Here is a 26,840-nt window from a genome sequence, read left to right on the forward strand (position 1 = left end):
TTGTAGTACCATTTTTGTTTAATGTCCTCTTCAATGCTCAGTTACTCCATTATAGCACTATAAACAATCAGGATGACCCTAGCAATAACAAATGAAGCCCTTGATGTTTTATCGTCAGTCTGAAAACAACTTACATCTCTTTCCGCTCCCTAATAAAATTCTTTATATTCTTTATTTTTTTTTAATGTTCTAATTGGCTGCTAGTGAGTTCCTCTTTCTGCGCCACTTTGAAGAAAACCTGCTTAGATCAGCAGACCACATCAGGCAGATAATTTTTTGTTAACTGATACACAAAGTGAATGCTTGAACAGAGCCTTGTTTATTTGCCTTTTCAAAATTGTGACATTTCAGATGTCTCCTTGCAGCCAAAACATCTGTGTGGGTCATTGTGTGGAGAGACGGCGATCTGCCTACCTAACATTCCTGCCACAGCTCCAGCGGGGATGTCATTTGCCTCTCATGCAGCCAGAAACACAACGTGGGATTATGGCACGCCACTAAAGCCAGCTGCTGTGTTTTGCCTTGGAGAAAGCTGTATTTAGCTACTGTGAGAAAGGATCTTCCCCCAGCTCCACACACAGAGACCCAGCCATCCTCATGGGAGCGATGGAGAGGCCAGTATCTGAACATAGGGTTTGGTCCCTCTGCTGAGACTCTGGTCCTGTTCATACTCTGACTCCAGGTACCAAGTAACACAGGTATGAAATCAGACCAGAACATTTGGAGTCACTGGATAAAAATGCAGATGAGCTGCTGATGATTCAAGCTAAGACACCAGGCACTGAAGCTTGGTCACATTTTGCCTGCTCACGTTGCTGGGGAGAGGGTTTCTCAGCAGCAAGGGGCAGCACCCAGCTGGGGTCATAACATCTACAAAAAGCCCAAGGTGGTATTGAGCAACTGGAAGGGTGATATGGGGAGTGGGGAAAGAGCCACCCTTCATACTTGCCAGCTGCAAACTTTGTTGTTGCTTTCCAGCCCAGCATGGCCACTGGGAAGGTAAGCTGGCTGCATCTCCACAGTTCTCCACCTTGTGCTTTGGGTAATTATTTATGCCCATGCTCAAATGCAAATCCCCATCCTGCTAACAGCCTCCAAAAGCACTTTCCAGCAAGAAAAATGTGGACCTGACACCTGTAGATGTCTTTTACCGCAGAGTGCAAACACCAGGAATTATCCCTGCTATCCCAATAAAACATTGTTCTTTCTCAGCTCCTCTGGGGACAACAGGAGCATTGCTGAACTACCAGCTCAGGACAGGATTCTGCTATCACCACCAGCAAATCCATCAGCGATGATAGGAGACCTCAGACAGCATCCAGAGAACATACCTCAGTGAGCCACCAGCCCGTCATGAGGGTCAGCACTACCTACAGGTGATGTTCACATCGCTCTCCCAGGGATGCATACTTCACAGTCCCCTGTTCTGCATGGCGGGCAAGTGCACAAGAAAGCAGCACTTAAAATATTACATTCGGAGGTGGCTTTGACCCCATGTGGTGCTCAGGTGCAAATGCCTCCCCAGGGTGAAAGACAACAGGTAGTTGGACTTGACAAGCAATTTATCATAATGCTTTCATCTATGCAGAGTTAATTCAATACTTTCAATCCTATCTGCTGAAACATTGGCACCCACATGTATTTTGCTGCCATCATTTGACCCATGCTCAGCAGCAGATGTGACTTGATTGCACAATGAAATGATGCAGCAACGCCCCAATTTAATTTAAGCCTGTATTTATAGATCTCTAGCCCTCACTGAAGCAGGACAGTGCTGACACTTGGCTTGTTGCATTGGGTTCTATTTGCTGTACTTCTCACACCTTCATGGGGCAAGCTCCAGCTTCCAAAGCCCATGGTATGTCCAGTCTCACTGCCCTATTACTTATCTTGAAAACAACCTGACTCGCAATTCAAGCATATGTGCTGCTGAAATAGCACAACCAAACACTTTTTGGAATTGAATCCTTGGGACAGAGCAGCCTCCTACTGCCTGCAGTGTCTAAGAGGATTTGCTATGAAGTGTTTCAAAAAAACCAGTATCTAGTAATGCAAGGGTTCTCAAAACCTCTGAGCCACTTCCCACAGAGACAGCCATTTGGGGAAGGGTGGGCTCTTTTTTAAAGAAACATGAAATTGCAGTAGTGAAATTAATTATCTGTATTCCTCCCTCCTCGCCCCTGGGCAGCCCCCCAGGTTTCCCCATGGGTCCTATCCAGTGTCACTGTCAACACCAGGCATTGCAGCCTTGATTAAGTCATTACAAGTCAGCCCTTGTTCCTCCACTTCCAGTCAAGAGCAAATGAGACATGTGCAGGCTTAGGAAGCCCTGAAGTGCAGCTCTGTTGTGGACACAGTGGGACGAGTGGAGCTGGCAGAGACCTGCAGACTCCAGCTGTTTTGGACACGAGTGGTGCCCGTGAATCGGCTGAGCATTACACACTGAGCATTTGCTTGATTTTCTACTGGAAGGGCCTCATGGAGATAAGCAGTGACATTACCGAAGTAGATTGATTATGCTAAGGCCACATTACCATGCATGGTATCAGGTTGCAAAATCCAGGTCCAACCAGTGCTGGGTTAGAAGTTCAAGCTTCCACCAAAACTCTGGAAAGCACAGGTCATCCCCTTATCTGGAGCAAATCTGCTGTTGAGCAAGAATCACTGCACATCAAGCCACAGGTTTCCCAAAATGCAAGGGTTTCCCAAAGTGCCCTGACCTTTCATTTGCTTTTCCAATTCCCTTTGCAGGCTTCATTAGAGTTGTAAATACAAGTTGCAATTCAAGACCCAAAGCACATTTCCCTTGCTTCACCTAGGAGATGCTCAGGCAGCATCAAAAGCCCAGAAAAAATAATAGAAGGGGGGAGTGGGGGTGGAAATCACTTATTACCTCTGGGAGTCTAAAAGCACCTTACAGCACCTGAGCACACAGGGCCTTGTCCACATCTTACAGCTGGGAAACTGAGGCACAGATCGCCACAGTGACATGCTTACAGAGACACTACAAGACTGTAGAAACCCCAGGTGAAGACCTCAGTTTCAGTAACTGTGTGCCCCATGCTGCAAGAGCTAAAGAGGCTATTGCAGAGGGCTGTCACTGCTCACACAGTGGTGGCCCTGACAGAGATCCCTGGGAGGCTAAAGGGTTAAGGAAGGGAATTTTGTTACTTTCTTGTCGTATTTTCTCGTGGGGGGAGAAGCGTTGTGCAAGCGAGAGTTTTCCACTGGCGCTAGGCCCCCTTGCACTTATCAATGGGACCTTTCAGGACTCACTCCCTGATTGAGACATCATTTCCTGTCCAACACACTAACCCCATTGATAACTCCATGCTTGATGGGAACTTTTCAAACCTACCAGGAAAGGCCAGGAGACCCAGAAGAACATATACATGAAAACAGAACTGGGGTGAAAAGAAAAAGAAGAGAGAGAAAGAAACAGTTTTGGCCACAATCTGCATGCTGACAACAACTGTTTGTGATTACAAAGCTGTGCATCTTTAGTAGGTACATCAGACACAGAGAAGACATTAACATACTCTTCACAGCAGTGGGACTGGCAGGCCTGGCACTTCAGCCCAGTAAGAAGTGGAGAGGGCCAGAGGAGGAAGCATAAGAACATCCCTCTTTTCCAGCCACGCAGCAAACACAGAAATCAGGACCAGCCATAGAAATGGTCCCATTTTCTACCAGAAAATCCAGGAGGCCATAACCGATATAGCTTGCAAAACAGGCTAGAGATTTCAGGTGTCCAAGTACCAGAAATTACACATAAAGGGGAGCAACGATGAAACTAGGACTCTTCAAGGTATCTCAGATCAGGTACCCAAGGGAGGAACCCTTTTCTTCCTAATTTATCACGGCAAAAATGCTCAATGTTATTTCCCAGGACACAGCCCAGCCAGCTGTGTACATCCTTAACACTGGCTGTGAGGACTCACTTGATATTCTAACCACAGCCCAGCTCCAAACACAAGCTCCAGCCCAAAACTGACATTTCCCCCAAAGTTATGGAGTCTGTCAAACCACAGCTTTTGTTTTCACCCCAGGCAGTTACAGTTTTGCTGCCTACAAAGGTACAATGATACGAAGGTATCAATGAATCTGGATTATTGCTAAATAGGACACCTGCCAGAAAGCTCTCTCTACCTGTGCAGGTGCCTAGGAGCAGAAATTAAGTAGCTGATGCCCACAGTGAAACTTTGTAATTTGGACTTTTCCTATTTCCTGGCTTCAGACTTCGGTCACCAGCTATCTAGCAAGAAAGCTTTCAATGAAATCTAAATATACAGGCACAGAATACAGCAAAGGAGTTGTACAAAACAGCAAGAGCCAGGACACCGGCTGGCTGGGTAGATGGTTAGAAGGAGGGTCTGGAAGGTTTTCAGTACCATCTCCATTACTGAACTGCTGTGGGAGTGTGCAAAAGCTCTGTTGTTTTCAGCAACTTGTGTAAGTAGTTTCTGGGGGCCCAAAATGTAGCGCTCTTTCTGTTCTAAGTGCATCTGAAGTATTTAAAATTAGATCCCCTCTTCAATAGGAACCATTCATGAAAATGTCAGCTTTAAATGTCTTTACAGTGCAAGTTACTCACTGTGAGCATACCACCCACTTATCTTATACCCTACAAGGACAGAGTCTGAAAAGTTTCAAATCATGACATGTAACAGACCAAACAAGCACAAAGCCTTATTTAAAGGCACTATTAAGCCAGCTGGAAACATGACTAGAAGTGTGAGTAGAAATAATATTTTATGTTAGACAAGACAGACTTACCTGCAGGTCAAAGAACTTGCTGTATCTCCGGTAGATGATCTGGGAAGTCAGGTCAGACCATGTTACATTGATGATATAGACCTGTTCAGGGAAAAGAAAACACAAGTCAGTGTGGGCCATGAAGCACAGAATATGTCTAAAGGCTGAACAGTTAGCATAGGTCAATTCCACATCTCACTGGCTGCTCCTGCTCACAATGAGGAACATAGCCCTGGGTGCAAGACTAGCCTAAATTAAAGCCATTGCCCCACTGCACCCTTTAGTAGAGGTCTCAGGAGAGCACCCAGTCTTCTCCCACCCATCCCCATCAACAGCTCCCAATGATTTTGCTCTCCCTGGGATTAAAGCTTTAATTGAGTGATGGCACGTTTTCTGGTCCATAGCAGCAACACCCTGCCCTCCACCTGTGCCCATCTGGAGGGTCCCAGGCCCTGTTGCAGGCATGGCTCGGAGAGCTGTTCCACCCCTGAAGCAACAGCCCATCATGGGCTGCTGATCTCCCACCCAATGCTCCGGGTTTTCCTCGTATATGCAGATGCGATCGTGGCCCTTCACAGGCAAGACATGGCTCTAGTTCAACAAAGAAATTGAAAGGGAACTCAGCTCCAGGGCGGTTGTGAGATTACAGCCGTGCAACACAGCTGCTTATGCACACCCATACACGCGTGACAACAGCTCAACCCCACAGCACACAGCCCTTGCTGAGTCACATCATACCACTCAGCACCTTTGGCACCTATGGGACTGATTCGAAGGTGATATAAAGCAGGTCAGTGAGAGTGACATTGTTTTCTCACATCGGTGGAAACAGCAACATGAGCCCAGAACAAGCCCAGGATTTCCCTTGTCCAGCCCTAGTCCATCCCCAAAACAATCATCTTACAGAAACACTGTTTTGCCAGAAGCTGTGATAAAAAATTATTCACACACGCATGCACACACATACACATATATATAAAACACACAAATGTTTCCTTTTGACCCTAGTACCTCCAAAACATTTAAAAAAAAAAAGGGAGGGGGAACAAGCCAGATTGTGCTCTCTCACACACTTGCCTTCAGGCCAAATGCAGGTCCTGCTGCCTTGATGACAGATACACAAGACTTCAGCAAACACAGGATGGAGCCATCAAGGGTGACCACGCAACGCCAATGTAATGGAAATCACAGCTAGGCCAGATCCTGGGTCTTTAAAGCAATTTCCAGGTTTCATGTATGGAGTGAGATAAGGATCTGGCAAGGGAAACAGGAAAGCATCTCTCCTCCCTCAGCCCCAGCGCTGCAGCAGGAGCTCTCCCTTTTGCCACAGATGCAGAAGTGAAGCTCTCTGTCTCCAGCAATAGGGGATGGATAAGCATCACCCTGTTCTCCATCTTCCCCAGGACACTAGCTCGTCTTCCAAGGTGCTGATGCAGGGTAATTGCTTCTGTGCTTTTAACAATAAAAGGTATTGCATGAAAACCCCTGGAGGGATGTTGAAGAACAGGCTTAAAAATGCTTTTCCAAGGACCACTAAGGGATTTTTCCCTTCTTCTTTCCTGGTAGGAAAGAGGTGTCATCTGATGTCCTGGAAACCATTGGAGGTCCTGCAGCCTCACTTTCCTCTCTGCTTGTTATGACCACATTCAGTCCCCAAGGCAGTTTGCTCCCCATCTCCTGCAGCCCAGTTTCACGGTATTTGTGAACTGGACATGCCGAGCACAGGCTGTTAAGGAGATCTGGGGCCTTTCATAGAGCACTGAGGGTAAGGACCAAGAGCCTGAATTAGATTCAGTTATTGTATCAAACCTATCTGCTGCTCCCACCAGAGCAGAGACCATCGAGGCTGGCGAAGGAAAGACTGCCCAGGGTGAGAGCACGACTCTTAGCAAACCCTGATTATTCCTCTGCTGCGTCTCATATTTCTCCTGGAAAACTGAGCCACCAAACCTCCCTCCCGCAGTAGCTGTATACACAAGGGTGACACCAGCACTGCCCTGCTTCATGGAGGTGAGGTAAGACTGCATAACATGAAGATTTCAGGTCCCCTTTAAAGATATTACCCACGCAGACAAGTCAGAGGAGTCAGAGCCTGGGAAGGAAGCTGCTGTTGCCAATTTTCAGGCCAGCCACACTACACTGAAGAATATTTTTCCATGTGTTTGTTGTGGGAAAAAAAAAAAAAAAGTTTGTAGCTTCACTCTGAGCTAATTCACAACACAAATATTTCTACTTGTTCTCTATCCGACAGCTACTTTCAGATGGAAAACCCATTCGATTAAAAACAGATCATGACAGATGGGAGCTGACTGGGATCCAAAAGCAACTTCAGATACTGTAATTCTGGCCCCAGGTTCTCACAAAAGGGACAAGACAGGGATAGGAGAAACATATTGTACATGCAAGTAAAGATCATATTTTTTCTTTAATGATGCATCTTTTCTCCAGAAGCTAGAAACAAAACACAAGTGCCACAGACATCCAGGCTTTTTGAATTTCATGGCACTTCAGGCTTCCCTATGCTACTCTTCAGAACCCACAAAAATTGTGTACCCCCAAAATTTTTAACAGCCTGCAAGTCTGCTTGATTGAGATCGAGTCCGGACAGGAGTTAATCCTGCTTTAAGAGTCCAGCATTGTTCAGTGGTGCAGTAAGTGGCACAACACCCCCATCACACAAGAGGGGGCAGAGCTGGGTGCAAAGGGATATTCTGGGCAAGAGGTTGGATGTGTTTGGTGCAGGGAGGAGGTGTAGGAGCAGGACCGCACTGATACAGCCCCAGCTCTGAAATTCAGGCTCTGCAGGAATGAAGCTGCCACCAACTTCAGTCAAGCCAGGATTTTTGCTGCACATTTAAAACGGCAATTAAATCTTTTTGAGCCTTACGTCCCTTCAAGCTCAGCAAGTGATGAATCAGGCTGCATGCAGATGCACCGACTTCTGTTTCATTGGAAGACCACAGCAGGAGCAAGAAAAGCCTTTAACGATAACCTGGAGCTCTGTGAAGCAACAAACGAATGGGCTCAAAAATCTGCTTGGTGGGACGCAGGTGCAAAACCTGAAACGGCTACTGATTTTCTTTGCTTGTTTGCATAAATCAAATTGCTTCTTGAAAGCCACCATTTAAAATAATGGGAAATAACTGTTTGTTTGAAAAAGATCTGTAAAATGCCAGATTTTAAAAGCAAGGTCTAGAGGTTTGAAAAGCCTTAGATACCACATTTCTCTCCCTCAGAGATCTGAGTCTGGTGACTATTCGCTCCTGCTGCCTTAGTCGGACCCATAACCTTTTCATGAGCCTCAAACATTACATCAGCTTACCTCGTCATTTTTTTGCTCAGATCTCAAAACGGGTCGCTATGAAAGCAATCAAGGATATCCCAGGGGAGAATAAGAAAACCAGTCCTGGGGGAGCCTGAGGTCATGCAAACGCAACAGGACAAGGAGGCAGCAGGAAATATCAGATAAATATGGAGAGCCGTCCCACGCTCGAGCACCCGGCAGGCCCGGCATTGCTCTCGTGAGCTTCCTGCAGAGCTGAGGGAAGGCTTTCTGTGGCATCCGACAGCTCCCCAAAACTGAGCCACACGAGCCACCACTCCAGCACATGGTCCTGCCCATGGGAGAGTGCTGCTTCTTGATAAAAGAAGATAAAAATCAAAGCATCTTACATGTCTTGGAGCAAGCTCATCCACGTTAAGTATAGTGTTTTCCTACAGTCCCTACATGCACACAACTAAACTTTAATCGTGATTGCAAATTACAAATTACTACAATAATTAATTACTTAAGGTAAAAAGATCTGTTTTATGTCTGCCATGTTTATGACCTTAAAGGAGTCAAAACGCAGCTACTATTCAAATGCTTCACCTTAAAAATCCTTAACAAAATAAGTCCTTAACAATAAATAATAATTGAAGTACAAATTACAAATGACTCACTGCACAATCACTGGGTGCTCCCGCCACTAAGAATGTTCAATTTTTAATTTCACAAATCCAGTCTTTTTTTAGTCTATGTATTTTAAAATAAATCCTTCTTCAGAGAAACAAGAAGTGGGCCTGTACAAACTGGAGAGTATTAGTGAGGAACTGAGCTTGATAAGCAGCTCTTAATATTCATGCTGCATGAAAGAAGGTGCAAGATGTCAGGGGGATTTTATCAGCTGCTAATTATTGTTTAATTCTAGCTCTGGGAAACTTCCATTTTACCCACCATAGAGCAGAAAATTTATTGCAAAATGAAGTTATTGCTCTCCCTTTACTGCCTACACCAAGCAATGAGGAGAGATGACTTCCTACTACAAAAAGCATTCACTCAAATGTCATTGGGTATGACTTTATCATGTCTTGTTTTCAATGGAAAATATCCAGTTCCAGCTGCCAGGTTATTCTCATGTGACCGATTTTTCAATTGGCTTTTTAGAGGCTAATGTTTTGTTTTCTACAGCCAGATGAGCTGGAGTGGAAGATAAATACCTGAAATGAGCAGTCTGATGTGACCAAGATAAGAACATCCACAAATACACTATTGGCTATTGGCAAAGACAAGATTGAAGAACAGAGACTAGAAATATTCTGCACACATAAGAGAGGGTGCTGTTAACCTTTAATAAGTAATTACAGTAAATACCAGCTACTAAGAAAGTTTTATGAATGCAAAAAACAACGCTATGGTGCAATTTGTATGCAGATACCATCACGATAGGCCCTTTTAACCTGGAGAATGTCAGCTTCCTCAATGTCTCATATTAAAGTGTTGGATATTTGTCCTCCAGTGAATCAGGACTGAGTTGGAATAGACACTCCTTTCCCCCTGTATTCAGATGCTATCACTGCCTGTAAGTTGGAAACTTTCCACCAGCACAGCTCAGCATGTGAATGCTCCTTGGTCTGCTTCTGTGCAAAGTCAGCCCAACTCCCACAAGCCTTGCAGCAAATCCAGCTGGTTCATTTAGCTGGTGGAGTTTACATTAAAACAGCTCAAACTACAACAGCTCTTCACAAAGTGAACATACATCTGTGCCTTAAATTACCGGAGTACGGGCACTGCACCGACTTACTGTTTGCATAACCATCTTAATGTCAAAGATGTTCTGACAAGCACAAATCAGTGCTGGCCCAGACCCAGATTTGGAGTGATAACAGCCTAGAGACAGCAATTTCGGTACCCACGAGGCCAAAGCAGCAAAGCTGCTCGCCTTCCAGAAGCTGTGTGGTTGATTTTAGGTATCTTCTTCCACCCCACAAGACACTGGCACCAGTAGCCAGGGTTTCCCCAGGGTAAGGGCCCCCAGGGCCATCAAATTCCTGCCCTATACAAGAGCCAGTGTGGCAGCAGGGAGAGTAAAATGCCCCAGGAATAAGCACTGAGAATGTAAGCCCTCCTCCCGCACACATCACCTGTGCCTTCACTTGGCTTGGATCGTGTTTGACTCTGGATCCAGTGAGCGCAGCGTGGGCTCCTTGCCCAGCTCATCAGCATCCAAAAGGTCCTGAAAAGCACTGTGAGACCTGGGAAATTCCCACAGAGATGAAGTCAGACCCTCAACCCCAAGCCCATGGCAAGTCCACCACCGGTGCCATGCAATGATGTCACCTTTCAGCACAACGGTCTCCGAGGGACCACAACTCAGTCGGGGCAGGGCCAAGGAAGAGCTATTTTCAACCCCAGTCTGGAGCTGTTCTCGCCCCAGGAATTTGAAGACTGAGCTGAGAAACAGAGATGAGGCTCAGAAGAAATATGAAACCCAAGCAGCCCCAAACAGGAAAGCTTCTTGCGGCGTGGTTGCTGCTGTGGCAGGGTGCCTTAGAGCAGTCCCAAGCACGGGGGCTGACGCAGGCTGCATGCAGGTGCGGGACGTCTGGCTTTTTCATGAAGCAGATGTGGTTTCACGGACATCCCTCTACCCGGCTCGCGTTTCCATTACCAACAGGGGAATTGTAACTGAGAAAAAGCCAAAACGACCCACGGGTCTCATGGACAAATGTTGCACGTACCTAAGTTTTGGAAGGAAAGCAGACTTACAATATGCTGGGAGGGAACAAACTGGACAGCCCCAGTGTTTGCCAGTTCTCATCTCTGAGCAGCCATCACACAGGCAATTTAAGCAGGACACAGCAGTTCCAGTTTGCATTACAATTTGCAAGCTAATTTACAGTCTAATTAAACACACGGGGGGAGCGGGGGAAGAAGGGATAGGAGAGTTTTCCTTCCTTCACTGTTTTCTTTTGTGGATCTTGCTTCAGGTCTGAACAGCAATGCAAGAGGATTAATGCTGCTTCTCTTTTCAGTCATATCACATCAAATCTGTTCTGCCTACAAGAAAAATAAACTCATTTCTAGCTCTGAACCCAGCCATACTCTGAGACTCAAGCTGGCTCCTTTCTAGTTTAGAAAACCTCACCACTACTGCATCCTATATGGCCACAGACCTTCCTCCCGGTGCAGAATTAACCAGGATGAAACCCCTTTCTCTTTGCCAAATCCTGGTGCTTAAACTCAAACAAGAATAGCAAACAACTGCCTCAAGCCAGCCAGCAGACATCCCTGGGAACACAGGAAGAGGAGCTCATTTGAGTATGGAGGCACCTGGCTAGATGTTTTTGCTGGTTTCCTAGCTTCAGGGGTACGGACCAGACAAGTAACAGGGTTGTGTCTGAATGACGAATCCAGCTCATCTTGTTTACACAGGCAGAGTAAGACAATACTTAGCATCCCATATTTTTCTCATACATTGATGAGGTTTCAAAGCCCATGGTTCAAATTTCTATTTAGTCTCATCTTCACCCCTCAGGTTTTTGGCATTTGCCAACTTGGGTTTTTAAGCACTGACTTCAGGCCTTCCCAGCACCTTCCTGCTAAGAAGATGCTAAGAAGTCCCACACAATCAGAGCAATAAGCCAAAAGGGGAAAAACCTCCCTGCTGCATTTCTTTGCATGGTCATTTGCATGGCTGTGAGAGGCACAAAAAGGTAAAAAGTGGAATTGCCACCCGTGATTTGTGACAATACCTTGACCAGAGAGCAGCAGAACTGGAACGGCTGGGAGCCCTGCAGCTCGGTTACAAACTACCTCCATACTTCTTGCCAGGCTTGTTTGATTACTTCATTTAACTTCATTCTTAGGGGTGTGTCAGCAGAATATGACATGGCTAATTCTTGCAGACATGCAATATCTGTGTTGCATTAGCAGGGCTTGCTTTGTTTTTTAACTGATATCCTGTGTCACGTCAAAGACCTGTCAAGGCTCCTATCTTACCTCCAACACATCCAATAACCGGAGCTTACAGAAAGAGAATAAGAAACAGGACTAGTAAAGACCGGTCACTTCCCTGCTACCACCTCCCAGCTTTGGGAAGCAGAATAGCAGCTAGCCTGCCAAGAAAGAGCAGACAGGGGAAGCAGACAACATCCACTCATGAGATTTACATATGCGCATGAGGGAGGAAGAGCATCTGTGCAGAGTACAACATGGACTTGTATTTCTGTTTCCAATCTGTTTCTATCCACCTGCATTTACTTTCCACGTATGATGGAACTATTTGTGAAGCTGAATAACCACAGGACTGAGTTTCTGCCATTTAAGAGTTGACACACGATTAGAAAACACAACATCTAAGCCTACAGAGCATTAGAATAGTAGAGTGACAAACATAATATGGAAACAAGAACATACAGTCTCTCTGTGAAACCTGGCTCCCTCGTGGCCTTTTCAAATACCCTACCTGGGCCTGAAAGAGGCTGTCTATGGCAAGCAAAGAAAAATAATCCAGTTGCACTTGAAGCTTTAAAGTTTTCAGCTTATTGCCTCTTAAATCTGGATGCCACATGAATTCTAAACTATTTTAATTCAGTGCTCGTGTCTTTCTCCCCAGCAGGTGGTTGGTGTTTCATGAGGACCCCAAAATATAAGAATGTCATGGTGGAAGAAGAGGAACCCTGTTTGAAAAAAGAAAGAGAAATGGGAAAAGCAACAATCAACAGACAAAATAGACTCTTGAATTTCAAGTCCTTCAAGTAAGTTTCACTGAAAGATTTTAAATACAAAATTTGCATCAATTTCACTAAATTGTTTTTAGAAACTGGTCTGTAGTTGAAACTGTTCTGAAAAGAAACATATCACCCCTGAAGAGTATGGCTCAATGTAGAAGTCCTCAGTGCCAGTGCTGGATGTGGAAGTTAGGTGGAGGCCCCTCTAGCCAGTCACTTCTCATCTCTTACAGCCATAGTAGTCAGTCACAGGGTAAAGGATAGACACAAAGGGAAAACAGCAGTTTTAAAAAAATATTTTAAAAAATGAAGATAATTTCATTCCCCTGCCCTAATTCTCTACACAGGAACAGATCTCAAAAATTGACTCAAAACTGGCTTCATCCTTCTTCCACTGAAATTAATTTTAATAGGAAAGTATTGAGGCCAGCTATGAGCTCCTTTAAAATCTCTCCTTAGTTTATAAGACACCTTTGTAGCTTCAGCTGTAAGAGATCACTCTGCTGTCTGGTCAGTGCTGGCACCATTCAGATGAAGGCAATGTTTATAAATTAAATCCAGCCCTGGTCCAAATGGGTGCAACCTGCATCTGTTTTTGACTGCCATTACAAAGTCATCAGACCCATAGAAGCCAACAGGAACAGTTTCATGCCCTTCATGGTGCTGGATCAAACCTCACATGAAAGTGGAATTGCTAAAATATCAGAAGGATGCTGCCAAATCAGAGAGACTTCAGAGAGAAGCAGCTGAACTGATTCTAGCACAAGAGGAATTGACTTGGGCGATGTTCAAAACAGGATGAGTAGAGCTCTGCTCATATTTAAGGCAAAGGGATTTTTGTCATCAAGTGCCCTGGGGCCAGGGGTACAGCAATAGCTTGGTCAAATGAGAACTAACAAGAACCTGCTTGCTACTGTGTTAAATGCATCAAGATTGACGAGACACAGAGAGAGAAAGTATGAACCAGAAATTGCTGTTTTCCAGTTAACACCAAATCTCACACATCTTTGCACAGTTACTTATGCCTGCAGGAGATCTCTCCAAGTACCTTTCTTTCAGCTCTGAGAAAAAGGGCCCATCTACATTGTACCAGCAAGGTTGTAGTGATACATTTTCCCAACTACAGAGCTCGTATACAGTGCTAGAGCATACACAGCTTGTGGCCACATGAAGACAGAGCACACCATGATATTGCTGACCCTGTTTCATGCACGGGCACAGAGCAGATTTTTTGCACACCGTAGGTATGTAGCCTTACTTACAGAAATGACGAAAGCTCCCTGCGCAGTCAGCCTTACAATTGCAAAGGGGCATTGCTAAAACCCAACCTCCCTTTCAGCTCCTCATGTTCAGGATTCCTGCTCTGCACCAACACTTGCATGTAGTTTATATTAGCATGCAAATCTTCCGGCTTTGATTTGTAACCTTACATATGACCCCCAGATGCAGTGTTGGAAAAGCAAAGCAAGGGCCTGGGAAAGGGAGCAAAACTCCTCCAGGCCCTTCCAGAACAATGACAAAGCTCTGGGACATTCTTAGTCCAAATAATGGAAATTCTCCTGGGATTTTGCCATAGAATAGTGGGATAGTTTTTTTTTCTTCTCATTTTGAGTAGAGGGAAACAAAAAGTTCATGTAAACCAAGAGACCCTCACATTCACAATGCCAGACCTGAGGGGTACAGTACTTTTAAGTGTGATCTACAATCCCTGACAAAAAACAACTCTGAAGAACTCTTCTAATTTCTATACAGTTTGTGCAACTATATTTTTCATGCACGACTGAAGGATAAAACGTGAGGTGAAATGAACTAGATCAGCAAGGCATCACAGAACTGCCAGCATAACGCACTGACAGATGAGTATTTGCATTTGAATTGCAAAATGCTAGAAGAGTGACTGAAAAACGGATCTATCCTCAAAACAGAAGTACCATTCAACAAACACGCAATGCATGTAGATCTTTGATTATACTGCATGACCATATATACGTAAGATTGAATGTGTTTGTTCTCTACAGGACAATCCTGACAATGTGAAACCAACTCTTGGGAAGTAGGGAACAAATTTCCACAACCTCTGAAAGATGCAAAGCTGAAGTCACTGGAAAGATGTCTTTCACTGCAGTGACCTTTGATTTCAGGCTTCGGAGAAATCCATGTTTCTTGTGGGAAGAAGACTGAAAGAAGAAAATTATTTTGTGTCCTAGTCTTGCAAAGAACACCTGAATTGCACTGTGATATGCCAAAGAAGAGGCAAACATGGAGCACCCACCTTACTCCCCCCAGTCCTTCTGGCCAAGGCAGGAAAACTGATGCAAGAGTCCTGTGCAGAACAGGGTCCCTCCTGTCAGGGCATGGCACTGAATTAAACACAAAATTACCTTCTTCCTGTGGAACTTCAGGGTTTTCAGGAGAATACTCTGCCAAATCCTTGCACCCTCAATCACTGCCTCTTTGCTAAGTTGAACTATTGTCTCTGCCCTTTCCTTCCCTCCTACTCTTCTCACAATCCTCCTCCTTTTCCCTCCTTTTCCCACGCTTGGCTTCCTGCCTTCCCACTTGCAGGAACACCCTCTCCCACCCCAGACACACAGGACTATCATGGACAGCGTAAACCTATCCCTCTCCAACTCTGCAATTTGCAGCCTGGGCCACACACAGGCAGAGACACATGCAGCCGTCCTCACCGGTTTCCAGATCACATTTATTTGGCACACTGGGCTGCGGGTTCTGCAGATGGGCAAGTGTTGCTCTGCCTTGCTGGGATAGAGGGATACGGAAGAGATGCTTTTTCAGCCTGGACCAATGCTGTGCTTTGGGCATTTCTGCTCAAAATGTCACTCCCCCTTTAAAACCTGCAAATATAAGGATCCTATGGTAGGAAAATATATTTAACTGCTGGGCACAGGGATAGCTGCTGGACAGTCACACTGTCTAACTTTGTCTCCAGCTGAGGAGCTGGGAGATGAGTCTCCAGACTGTACTGCAGCCAGAGGAAAAAGTCCCCATGTTGTGCTACTGACCTGCACTGCCCACCGAACCAGCCCACTTCTCCCCAGACTGTACATGGGGTACAAAGGAGACAGGCCCCTATAAGGATGTAAAATTTGGGGATACAGCTATCATTATCAGCTGTAACCATACTGCCAAAGGCCACGATCACCATATCAGCCCCCACACCTGGCTCACATACTGGCACAAGCCATCGTCTTAGCTCCCTGCCATAAGCCTGGACCCTTTTGGTGTGGGGGAGAACATCATCCCCAGGGATTTTCAATCACTCTGGGCTGGGCTTTATCACTTGCACAGCTTCCCCCCACAATAAACTCTACTTCTCCTCTGCAGACATGCACTGCTGTCTCATAATGCACTTTCTGTCAGGGCTGCCAGGGGTGGCAGTGATGGCAACCACACTAATTCCTTCTCATTTACCTATCACAACCCAGTCACAAGCCACACATACCCTGGGAGTTACTCATTTTTGGAAGGAGAGTGTGTGGCTGCAAGTCAGCATGTGTCACCTTAGAAATAAGCTTTTGAGGGCCATGCCTATATTATATGTTCTATCAAAACCGGTAATAAAATATGAATCAGCAAAATGGCTGCATGCATTTACATTTCTGTCAAATTCAGGGTTTACAGTGCCTTGGAACAATAAACAAACCTCTTCCTTTCAGTGCCCAAGCCTGAATATTCTCCCACTCTTAGCCACTTAAAGGGAATTATTAATGTTCCACAGAGAGAAACTCTATTAAATCTGCTTAAGTGACCACCCAAAGCCCAGAAAAATTACTGTCTGTAACAGCAGGCTTTCAAGAACTAATACAGCTGCACTCAACACATACAGCATCTGCAGACAGCAGGAATTTGCTAGGCAGGATTTTGGGGAAAAAGTCCTAGTTTTATGCATCCCAAAGTTGGGATCTCAAACTGGTCAACGCTACTCATCTCAGATCCTTCTCTAGGTATGTGGCTAGAGCAGATGTCCATCTCTGGGGGTGCCTCTTCCTCTGCCTGCAGGAGGATCCCATGCTAGACAGACATCTAATGTCTACAAGGCTGAAGTTAAGGCAGATGTACAGTAAAGAAAGGTCTACATGGTGCAGAGATGCCCAAATTGACGTTGACCTGTGTCTCCTCCACGATGCAGCACTGTCAGTCCATGGTGGTCCACAAAGCAGCGTGGCTGGGTCAGCCCCACTCATACCAAAGAACCCTACATCTTTGCAGGGCACGTTAGCTCTGGCACAGCATCACTTGGATGCAGCTGCTCTGCTTGATGGGACTTCTGAACACCATACATCTCTGTCACAGCCACTGGGTCCAACTGCTACTGATGTAACACTTCCAAGTGCCAGACCCTTTTAAAAAATGAGGATTTGACTCCAATCCTCATTCAGAGGATTCAAAGTTTTTAACCTGGGTCCCAAGAGCTATTTTAAATTCCAATTTATGAAGTGCTGAAACAGGAAGGAGCTGGAGGCACCGCTATAATTTACCATGAAGCAGATATGCAAAGATAATAACATGAAACAGCACCCTGACAGCAGGCCGGGCCTGACTGCCAGTGCACCAAGGGCCCGTGCGGGCACAGCCTGGATCAAAGTCAGCTTGTGCGTTTAGTGACCTTGGACAGGCAGTAACTCGTGCTTATGGAATTTGGGAAGAGGACAGGCGTTTTTTAGGAGGTGCTTCCTCTTTGACTTGGCTCAGCTGCCGGCTTCAGAGCAGCGCTCTCAACATGCAGCTGCTTTGCCAACACAGCCCCAGGGACAGACATACGATGGGGCTGATGGGCTGGACAGTCAGCTTGGCCGAAGGGCACAGACACGTTCTGCTACCCCGCAGGTGTCCTGAGAGACAGACAAGCAAGCCACAACTTTTGTCCCACCCAGGGGCAGTAAATGGGTTACTCCATCCCTAAAGCTAGCTGCAGGATGAATGCATCTCCTGCCAAGCCTTTCATTAATAATGATCTGATTTGAAAATCCTTTCCCTAAGCATTTGCTCTTACAGACTGGATTTGAAGCAGAAGACTGAGATAAAGATGGATGTGGTCAACAACTTCTTGACCCATTTCAGACTTCAAACTTTGCTTGCTGCTCCCAGGCACCAACCCCTACTGCCCCAAATGTTTCCAGCAGGTAACGGGAGCAGTACAGACACAACAGAGCGACATGCAGCTTCTATAGTACCTAACATGTCCTTTTTGCTAGGTTTTTTGCTAGGACCGCGGGTCTGCTTACAGGTAAGGATACACCAAAGTTGGCTTGGATTAGGGAGATGCAAGGCCCGCCCCAAACAGCCACAGCTTTGGTTGCCAAAGGGAAAGGTGAAATGAAAAGCAGCAGACAGAGAGCCAAGTCCTGCAGTCATCTCACTGCAGCCATCTCCACTTGAAGGCTGAGCCAGCTGGGGGCAAGCTGAGCCGTAATCATTCACACTACGTGTGCAGGGCATGAAGCAGTCAGCTGAATGCCACAAAATGCATGAGGTGTGAATTACAGCATCATAACTCACGCCCTGAAGTGTCTTATTGCAAAACGGCTCAGGGCAGAGCTAAGATTTTTTTTCAGTGTTGTAATTCCCCTGCCTCTTTTCTCTCCCCCGCAACCGCCCTTTGAGTAGAGATACGTCCAAAGAGGATCAAATCTCACCCTCCTCAGCCCTGTGAAATGTGAGCAAAACTAGCAGGGCTTGGCCCAGTATGCCTTTTCTTAAGGCTTCAATAACATTAATTTAATACTCTTCAAATATAAACCACTCGTTGCCTTGGAACAACATGAAGACGGACGTAAAATCACCCGATTCACAGACGAGTGCTGTCAGCGGGCTCTGATAAGAGCCACAGCATCCCATGCTCTAGCAGAGTGCCTCCTTTCCCATGCGCCTCCCTGCACCGCTCTGCACCAGGAGCAGATAGGCTGCCATGCAAATCAAGGTGAGGTGCAAAGGAAGGTCTCCGGGTTCAAGCCCCACAATCTCCATGGACCCGACTCTGTTTGTAGCCTGCTGACGTGAGCTGGCTCTCCACCAGGAGGACCCCAGGTAAAAATAAACCCTTGCCCACACACCAGCAAATGCAGACTGTTAAATAAGAGGGGCTGCCCTCAGCAATGCCACCAAGCCACTTGCTCCAGGATTTTCCCTGGTCTGCCTCAGGTGGAAGGAACAGACATCCTGGACATTCTCTGGGCGCAGTGATGGGGTGATTGATCACTCTGGAGGCCAGTGGGATCGCTTTGAAGGCAACCCCCACGCCCCCAAGAAAAAAAAAAAAAAAAACAAAACCCAACCACACCATGAAATAAAATCTGAGGCAGGGATCTGCTCCCAGGTCAACCAAATCCCACCAAAAGCAGCAAGCAGGGAGGAAGCCTCCCACAAGACACACCAAACCCTGTCTGACAGAGCCACTGTGGCTGCTCTCATTTGAGGGAGGAGACAAAGTCAGACAAAATGAAGGCAGGAGCTCTTCCAGATGAGAAAGCCACAGGCTTGGGTGCCAGAGACACACCATTAGGCTCCCACAGTCTCTCCTCTCTGTTAACCATCCAAACTGCTCTTGAGGGTAAGCAAAGAAGGCCAGTTGGAGAACTGACCGGTAGTTTTAGTGGAGGATAACCACCAGCCCTGAGACATAGCTGACCACAGGGCAAAACCACTGCTACCATTCAAATTCTCCAGGAGCGTCTCAGCAAGCCCACAACCGCCCTGGATGGGATAGGCAAGAGCGAAACCCGGGTCCGCACACTGGGGACTCATGTTGTCCGTGCTCTAGAGAAGGCGGCAATTTCTGCTTCCCCAAGCTGCCCGTGAGTCTTCTCCACCAGCAACACAAAGAAAGACGCAAAGTTCTGCATGGCTTGTAAACATGGAGGCAAGTCTCACCTGATGATGAGAAGGTGGTCTGATGTTTCCACTTCTTCATGCTCACAAAAAAGACCTTGCCAGCAACCACCCCTTTTCTTAACACTGAGATGATGAGTGTTTTGCTTTGGTCCTGTGGACAAATGTCATCTCCTCAGGAGAGAAAATCTTCCTGGAAAGCGTAGGGCAGAGACTAAACAGCCTGCAGAGATCACAACAGTGATCCCCTGGAGGCTCGGCCTACCAAGGCACCGAAGGACATGCTACATTTCAAGAAAGGGCCTAAATTCCAGAGATTTCAATGGGATTTCAGCCTACGCTTAATTCTGTTGCTGACTTGCAGCCTGTGACTGTCAAGGTCTTCCTCTTTGTCACTTTGTCCAAAGAAGTGACAAATTACAGCCCCTGGACTTGCGCAGCTGTTGATTTGCGGGCTCTGTTGAAAATCCTAACTCCTGGTGAGTATCATCCTTCCACTATAATTTTGGGCTTTCCCAAAAACAAGCCCATGCAGTCGCTCTACAACCCTGACCGAGTATGACAATGGTCTTTCAGCCTTGCACAGATGAGCAGGAACCCTTCAGCCCGACATCTCCCCAACTCCAGCACACATGAATTGCTCCAATACTCTCATTTCACACATCAGCTACGTGCTGCCAACTTCCAGCTGGAGAGGACTGAATCCTCTCCAGATTGGTTCACTTCTTGCCACAGCTGCAGTAGTCTACACACATTTCCAACACTTGTTAAACCGCCCTAGCTGTGGATGCCACATTGCCAGTCGTGCAGCCCAGGGAGGGCTCTGAAGCAGCCCCTCCACAGTGGCAAGAAAGCCAGGCCATGACTACAGTCACTCAGCAGCCAGGACTCTTTGGAGAGGCTGCCACGTGGCTTTGGTCTGTCAACTGCACTCCATCTTAACTTGCAACCACAAATTGCCGCAGCCAGCGAGCACGTCACCAACTCTCCAAGTCAGCAAATGACTATCACAGCGAGAAATCATGCATGAGAAAATACAGAAAACAGAAAAATGTCACACCTCTTCTAGCTGACTAGCCCTATTTCTGTCCCATGGGTTTAAGGAGCAGGATAGGCTAAAGAGGCTGAAGGTTTTTTCAGGAGTTCAGAGAAATCCCATCTATGGGAGGGAGTACCAATTCCCATCTGCAGACCTGGCCACTCAACAGGTCCACCGGCCCACTTGGAAACACCTGCCAGGCCAACTGGAGAGCCAGCTGCCTTCTCACTGACATGGGAGCCCTCCTTAGCTCAAAAACTGACTCCAAAACACCACTGAACTGCAAATCTCCTTGGCACGGTAAATTATCGAAGCATGATTTAGAAGTGAGCTCTGAAGCTAGGGAGCTCAGCCAACTGCTGCATCTGGCCACAATATTGAGAGTCAATCCCCCAGTTAATAACCTCAGACTCCATCGAGGTGTGACATTAAAAAACAATCCAAATAATACCCCAGCCATGTCACTTTATTCTTTTTCCCCTTGAAAGGACATCTGATATACAAGGCTTGGGTTTTCCCTCAACCCAGGGAAACCAGCAGCAACAATTTCCAGAGGTCTCTGTTCCCTAACCAGGGAGTGGAAGGGATGCAGTCAGTTCATGCATGGCTTCTAACATTTTTCCAAACAGTTGGATTCCCATCCCCTTCTCTTCTCCCTTATCCCCTGGAGAAACACAGTTGCTACAATCAGCCTGTAGCCGGGGAGGGGAAGGAAATGCCATTCCTGTCACTGCTGCTCCAAAATCAGCAGCTGACAGTGGCAGACTGCAATGAACCTACAGCATCCTTTAGGACAGTAAAAGCATCTCTCACATCTCACGTACAAAAACTCTCTAGGAACAAATATCTCAGTCTGGACATATCTAGCTATACAAACAGTCTGTAGCTCTGTTCCTAAACCTAACTCAAGCAGACCTTCCTCCATGTCTGTGCCCTTGAATGTACCTTTGTGACCCCTTTAGAAGAGCAATTTCAAGACTGCTCTGGTAAAGCAAACACTGACTTCAGTTGCATGGTACGAGGGATGCAGCTCTCATTCTCCCAACCTTTGTTGTATACTAGCAGGCAACAAACGTGGTAACAATGGAAAATATTTGTGCACCCTTCCCTGTTTTTAGGTTGACATGAGCTGAAATTCTCTTCCAACTCTGTGTTCTTGTTGTTTTTCCAGCTGACAAAAAACCATCTTTTCCCTAGAAGGAACTGTGGATGTGGGCTTGGTTATCTATCACAGCTCCAGCCACCTTACCAAACTCCTCACCACAAAAACAGGTAGGACTCAGACCAACCCAAACAGCCTCTAGACTTCAACTCCTACTCTCAAATGAGCACAGGGCCAAGGGCCATTGATGCCAGTGGGATGGATGTGAGGATGGAGACCGTGAGAGAGCCAATCTGAACGATAACTGTGAAACACTACAGTTGTTTCCCAAACATGAGAACATGGCCTTAAAAAGAACCATAGCATTTCCAGAGGAAAACTGAACTGCTACACCACTGAAATGGAGTCATGTTTGGAAGCTCCGCTCCAAGAACTAATACAACCACAGCTCAAAGCCAAGGGGATGGCATTTGGAGGTGAAGGGGGTGGGAAAGGCTTTTCAAAGAAGGGAAGAAAAACACTTAAGGAAAAGCTTGCACTTAGGTCTTAAAGACCCATGAAACAAGGAGGTGAAATGCAGAGGGAATTCACACACAAACATCCCTCAGGAATGCCAGCATCTGTGCACACAGCTGGGACAGGTAAACTTGATAGTGTCAGGCACAGGACAGAAGAAAAAATGTTTTGGAGGCAAGATTTTTTTTTTTCAGGAAAAAGGAGCAACATGGCTATAAAATAGTGCATTTTCATATGAAGTTTATTTTGAGTCTTGGGCTGCAGGCAGTGCTCTCCTACTGACTGCCAAGCTGGCTACTGTGTTCCTCTTCACCATACTTATTTGATTGGCAAGATACTATTTCAGAGCTATAAAACCCTCCTGGAACACGCTCCCAGTAAACTAAATTCCTTCTCTAACTAATCATTTCATTTGCCTAATTATTAGCAGCACTTGGAACAAATTAGACACCACAGGCAGAATCCAACAGGGTTCAGTCCCTGCCCAGCAGCTGTTTATAAACTGCCCTATGAAGGACCAGGACTGAGGTCTCCAGCTCAGCTCCTCGTCCTGAGGTTGGGCAGCAGAACAAGCAGAAGGCTACCGGGAGTGTGCTGGGGAGCTGCCTACCGTAGGGCATGATGTATTTGCAAGGTTAATAACATCTGACTCAACTTCTATGTCCTACCTTGGCCTAGAAAAGATGCTCTCTTTGGCTACTTGCCTTCAAAGCGCAATAAGTCCTGTCTATCCACTTCAACACAGGCAAGTACGCTATTACAGGGTGCAATGTCCCTCTGCAATGAAGAAGTTGCCCTTTGGCAGGAATGAGGCAGAGCAGTAGCTGTAATTTCCCTATACAAAGCAAACAGAAAGTATGTTCCTTGCATTTCTCTAGCAGCAACTGGAAGCATAATCTGGATGCAGTATCTGGCAGACTGAACTCTCTCCAGCCCATATGGAAGCAGCACCATAAGGGCGGGTCTAGTTAAACCCAGATAAAACCCATTCTAGGGGCGCAGAGCAGAGATTAAAATTCAGGAGTCAGAGGACAGTTATTCACAGAAATGAAGGATGAACAGCTTTGTGAAGCAAGCATCAAGGGCACATTTATACTTACATTAACAACCTTTCAGATAACACTGAAATAAACCTAATATGGACATGTTGCTGAAAATAAGGACATGTTGCTGAAATGCAGCAGCATAGCAGTGCACTCCACTCAACCAAAACTGCCCCTCCAAGCAGCAGAATAAACTCGCCAGAGCCTCTTTGTGGCATGGTCAAATCCTATGTGATATAAAAAGCCCGTTGACTCGCCTGGCATGGGAGGACAGCAGCTCAGTCATGCACAGGAATCATCTCTTAAAACACTTTTCATCTCCCTCTGTGTGCAGGCATACAGACACACACGGTCTCCCAGCCCAGCAGGGATGGGATACCCCGGTATCAAATGCTTCAGAAAGTTCAAACGCTAGTCACGTCTGATGGGGAGACCAGCACAGGCTTCAGCATCACAGGGGAAGAAGAACCTCCTAAATCCCGGTCCACCTCCTACTCCATCTCCTCTCCCATGGAGCCTGAGGCAGTATTTGCACTGATGTCCTGTGTTTCCATACACCCCGGTTGGAGGCCCAGAGCAAAGGCAATCCTGGGATGAACCTGCTCTGCACAACATGCAGAGGGCAACAGAGATGTCCCCAGAACAGGGAACATGGGCTTTAAAATAATCTGGGGGGGGGGGGGGGGACGGGACACGGATGACAATATCCTGAAGCATAAAACCACTTTAAGCACATTCATTTTGCAGTTGCTAGAAAATAAAGCCAAGACCTGGAGCTCTGCCAGCCAGTCAGTATTTTTACGACCATATCAAAGCACATGATAAAACCAAAAAGCTTAAGGGTCAAACTCAGTGCCAGGATTAGTAACCAGGCTGAAGTGAATAGCGTGATACCAGGTCTGAACAGGATCCTGTGATCACAGGCACTTAAAACATGTTTGTTTTTTCACACAGACAACAGTCATGCCTGAAACCCATGTTCCAAATTCCTCCTTCAGCCTGTTCAGGTGGTGAGGGCTTTGTGCAAAATCTCTAAACCCTCTCCACCTACAAGTACCCACGCAGTTTGCAGCCGTCTCGAGTCACGTACATCACACAGAGGAGCACACTGTCCAAGCCCTTCCCTCGTTGCTATTTCGGTCCCCTACTGCAGACGCTGCCCCTGCCAGGACTGCTCCCCACAGCAGTGGGGTATTTCCAAGTATCTCTGCATTAGGCACTACCCAGGGTATGACATGCTCACACGTTGGAGCCTGCAAGCACCAAGAGAAGAGATGGGTTCCCTTCCGGGTAGACTTCAAGTTCTTACCAAGAGGGCTACAGACATTTTTAAACTATTCAGTATAAGAAATCAGCTAACTTGTGCCGAGGGATTTAACAAAAGAAGCCGTATCAGGGATTGAGAGAGACCAAGGGGTTCTTTCATGCTACATCAGAAACTGCTTGTTGAGAAAGGGCATCCATCGCGGAGCAGGAGATCCCAACCCCAGCATTGCCCACAGAAACTGCCTCCGTGAATACCAGCAGCAAGGACACCCTGAACGAGCCACCTGGGAGCCCTGCTCAGACTGTGGCTGGTTTCCCAAAAGCCAGCATGGTCACTGCAGAGTTACAAGATGGTTATACAGCTGGGATGCTACTTGCTGCCACTGCTGCAGTGCAGAGCACGAAGGGTTTGCAGTAGCTCCAAGCTGAAACACCTGGCATTGGAAACCACCAGTGACACCTTCTCACCCCACGGGTATCAGCACTCTGTGCCTTTGTGACCTTCGTCCTGATAAGGCAGGAGGCAGCAACGAGGGGCACATGAGCCAGGGAGAGGGATGGGGGCACTGGTGGGTGGTGGTATGTCCCCTGCTGCTTGGCAGGAGCTGAACGGCTCCAGCAGGACATGGTGCCACCTCCTCCCATTGCAGTCCCCTTCTGCACAGCCGCAAAGCAAGGGCATCCAACGCAGACCTTACTTTCAGCTAAATTTCTCTTTTATCCAAGGAGACAGGAGGCTTCCCTATCAAATCGTCTCCAAGAGTGAATTTTAATGGAAGAGATCAGAGAGAAACTTAAAGCTTGGGTTGTTTGTTTTAAACACTGGATCTTCCCTTGGCTTGGTTATTTTGGCCGTTGGTTAAACTCCCTTTTATGTTACACATAGAGATAATTTCTTCTTTTCTATGGCAAGGCTGATCAAAACTGGGAGTGATTTGCTTCCAGAATATTTTTTTTAACTAAATAAAATGACTTATTTGTTGCATTCAGTGTTTTTCAACAGTGCTTTTAGTTTCTGCACAAGATGCAGTGTTTTATTCCAGAGGATGAAGATTGAAATAAAAGCTGTTTTCCACCTGTCCTGCAGCAGGAAAAACATCCTTTTTTAAGGTATTAGTGTTGATTGAACATGAACTGCAATAACAATTCTCCAGTTTGTGTGATTTCACTAAAACAAAAGTTAAAAATGCACATTTTTTAGCCATGGTGGTTTTAACTGCAGACAGGAGCTCTCTCACAACAGGAATTAAGGACAATTTGGGGACTATGTTATGCACAGTGGAGGTTTTTGATAAGTACATGTCACTGTGACCAATTTGCACATAACGACAAAATTGGAAAAAAGCACTGAGGGAGGGAATGACTGTGAATAGAAGGAGAAAAGCTGCTCCCCCTTGTTTGAGCTGTCTACCACCCATCACTCCTGTCCCTGAGCTCTAACCTTATTTCACACAAGCTGCCAAAAAGCACTCATCCTGCAAAGTGCTGAGCATGATCTACTCCCATGCACCTCTCCATCATCAAGGCTTGGTGCATTTGGGGCTGCTCAGCCCCAAAAACACAGCGAGATGGCACCAAACATCACTTCTAGACTCTGCCCCGGGCAAGCTGTAATTCTGATTAAAGAAGCGAAATTTCTAGCTCCCCCAAGCAGCCTCAGCTCCCACTCAAATTTTTCTTTTGATCCATCTGCCCCCCTTAATCAGATTTTTAAACAGCATATGGTGTCGTCTTCTCTCCTTCTGACATTGTCTGACCCACAAGGCTTGGCCAGGGCTAGACTCAAAGCACATCATACAATATTATGCCACCTCTGATGCAATGTGTTTCTGTGAGAGATGATGGGGTAATACCATGCCTTTGCACAAAAGCGAAAAGCAATTTTGGAGAAGAAAACACAAAGAGGAACTTTTCCAGGAATAAATTAACAACCTGCCACAAACAGCATATGCAATAGTTTCTCTGTTTCCAGACACAGCTTGTCTGATGGAGTGATTTTAAAAAGTAGTTTTTACATGGTGGTTTTGACCTTCTCCCTTATCTGAAACTTCAGCTGATATCAGCAGGAAGAGCACAGGTCTGACCAAAATGGAAAAAGGAGGTGTAGCCTTACCCCAGAACATACTTTATATCTAGTAAATCCCAAGGCTGCTGTAATATGTGGCTCTAGAAACCTGGTGTCACTGCTGTTACCTCCCCAGTCAAGGACAGCTGGGCAGGGATCAAATCTAAATCTGCATATACTGTGTCCTTGTGACCACACACATCACTTGTACGA

At 46.3% G+C, this 26,840-nt stretch overlaps 1 protein-coding gene across 3 annotated transcripts in view; it reads right to left on the reverse strand.

The window, feature by feature from the left end:
* SH3PXD2A (SH3 and PX domains 2A) overlaps nucleotides 1-26,840 on the reverse strand; it is a 269,379-nt gene that overhangs the window by 218,978 nt on the left and 23,561 nt on the right. For all 3 annotated transcript variants that reach the window (XM_069796906.1, XM_069796904.1, XM_069796905.1), the window contains exon 2: nucleotides 4,777-4,857. In XM_069796906.1, the coding sequence (XP_069653007.1) occupies nucleotides 4,777-4,857 (81 nt within the window). The remainder of the gene's footprint in view (nucleotides 1-4,776; nucleotides 4,858-26,840) is intronic.

The sequence above is a fragment of the Haliaeetus albicilla genome, chromosome 11 (genome assembly GCF_947461875.1).
Source record: "Haliaeetus albicilla chromosome 11, bHalAlb1.1, whole genome shotgun sequence".
NCBI classification, from domain to species: domain Eukaryota; kingdom Metazoa; phylum Chordata; class Aves; order Accipitriformes; family Accipitridae; genus Haliaeetus; species Haliaeetus albicilla.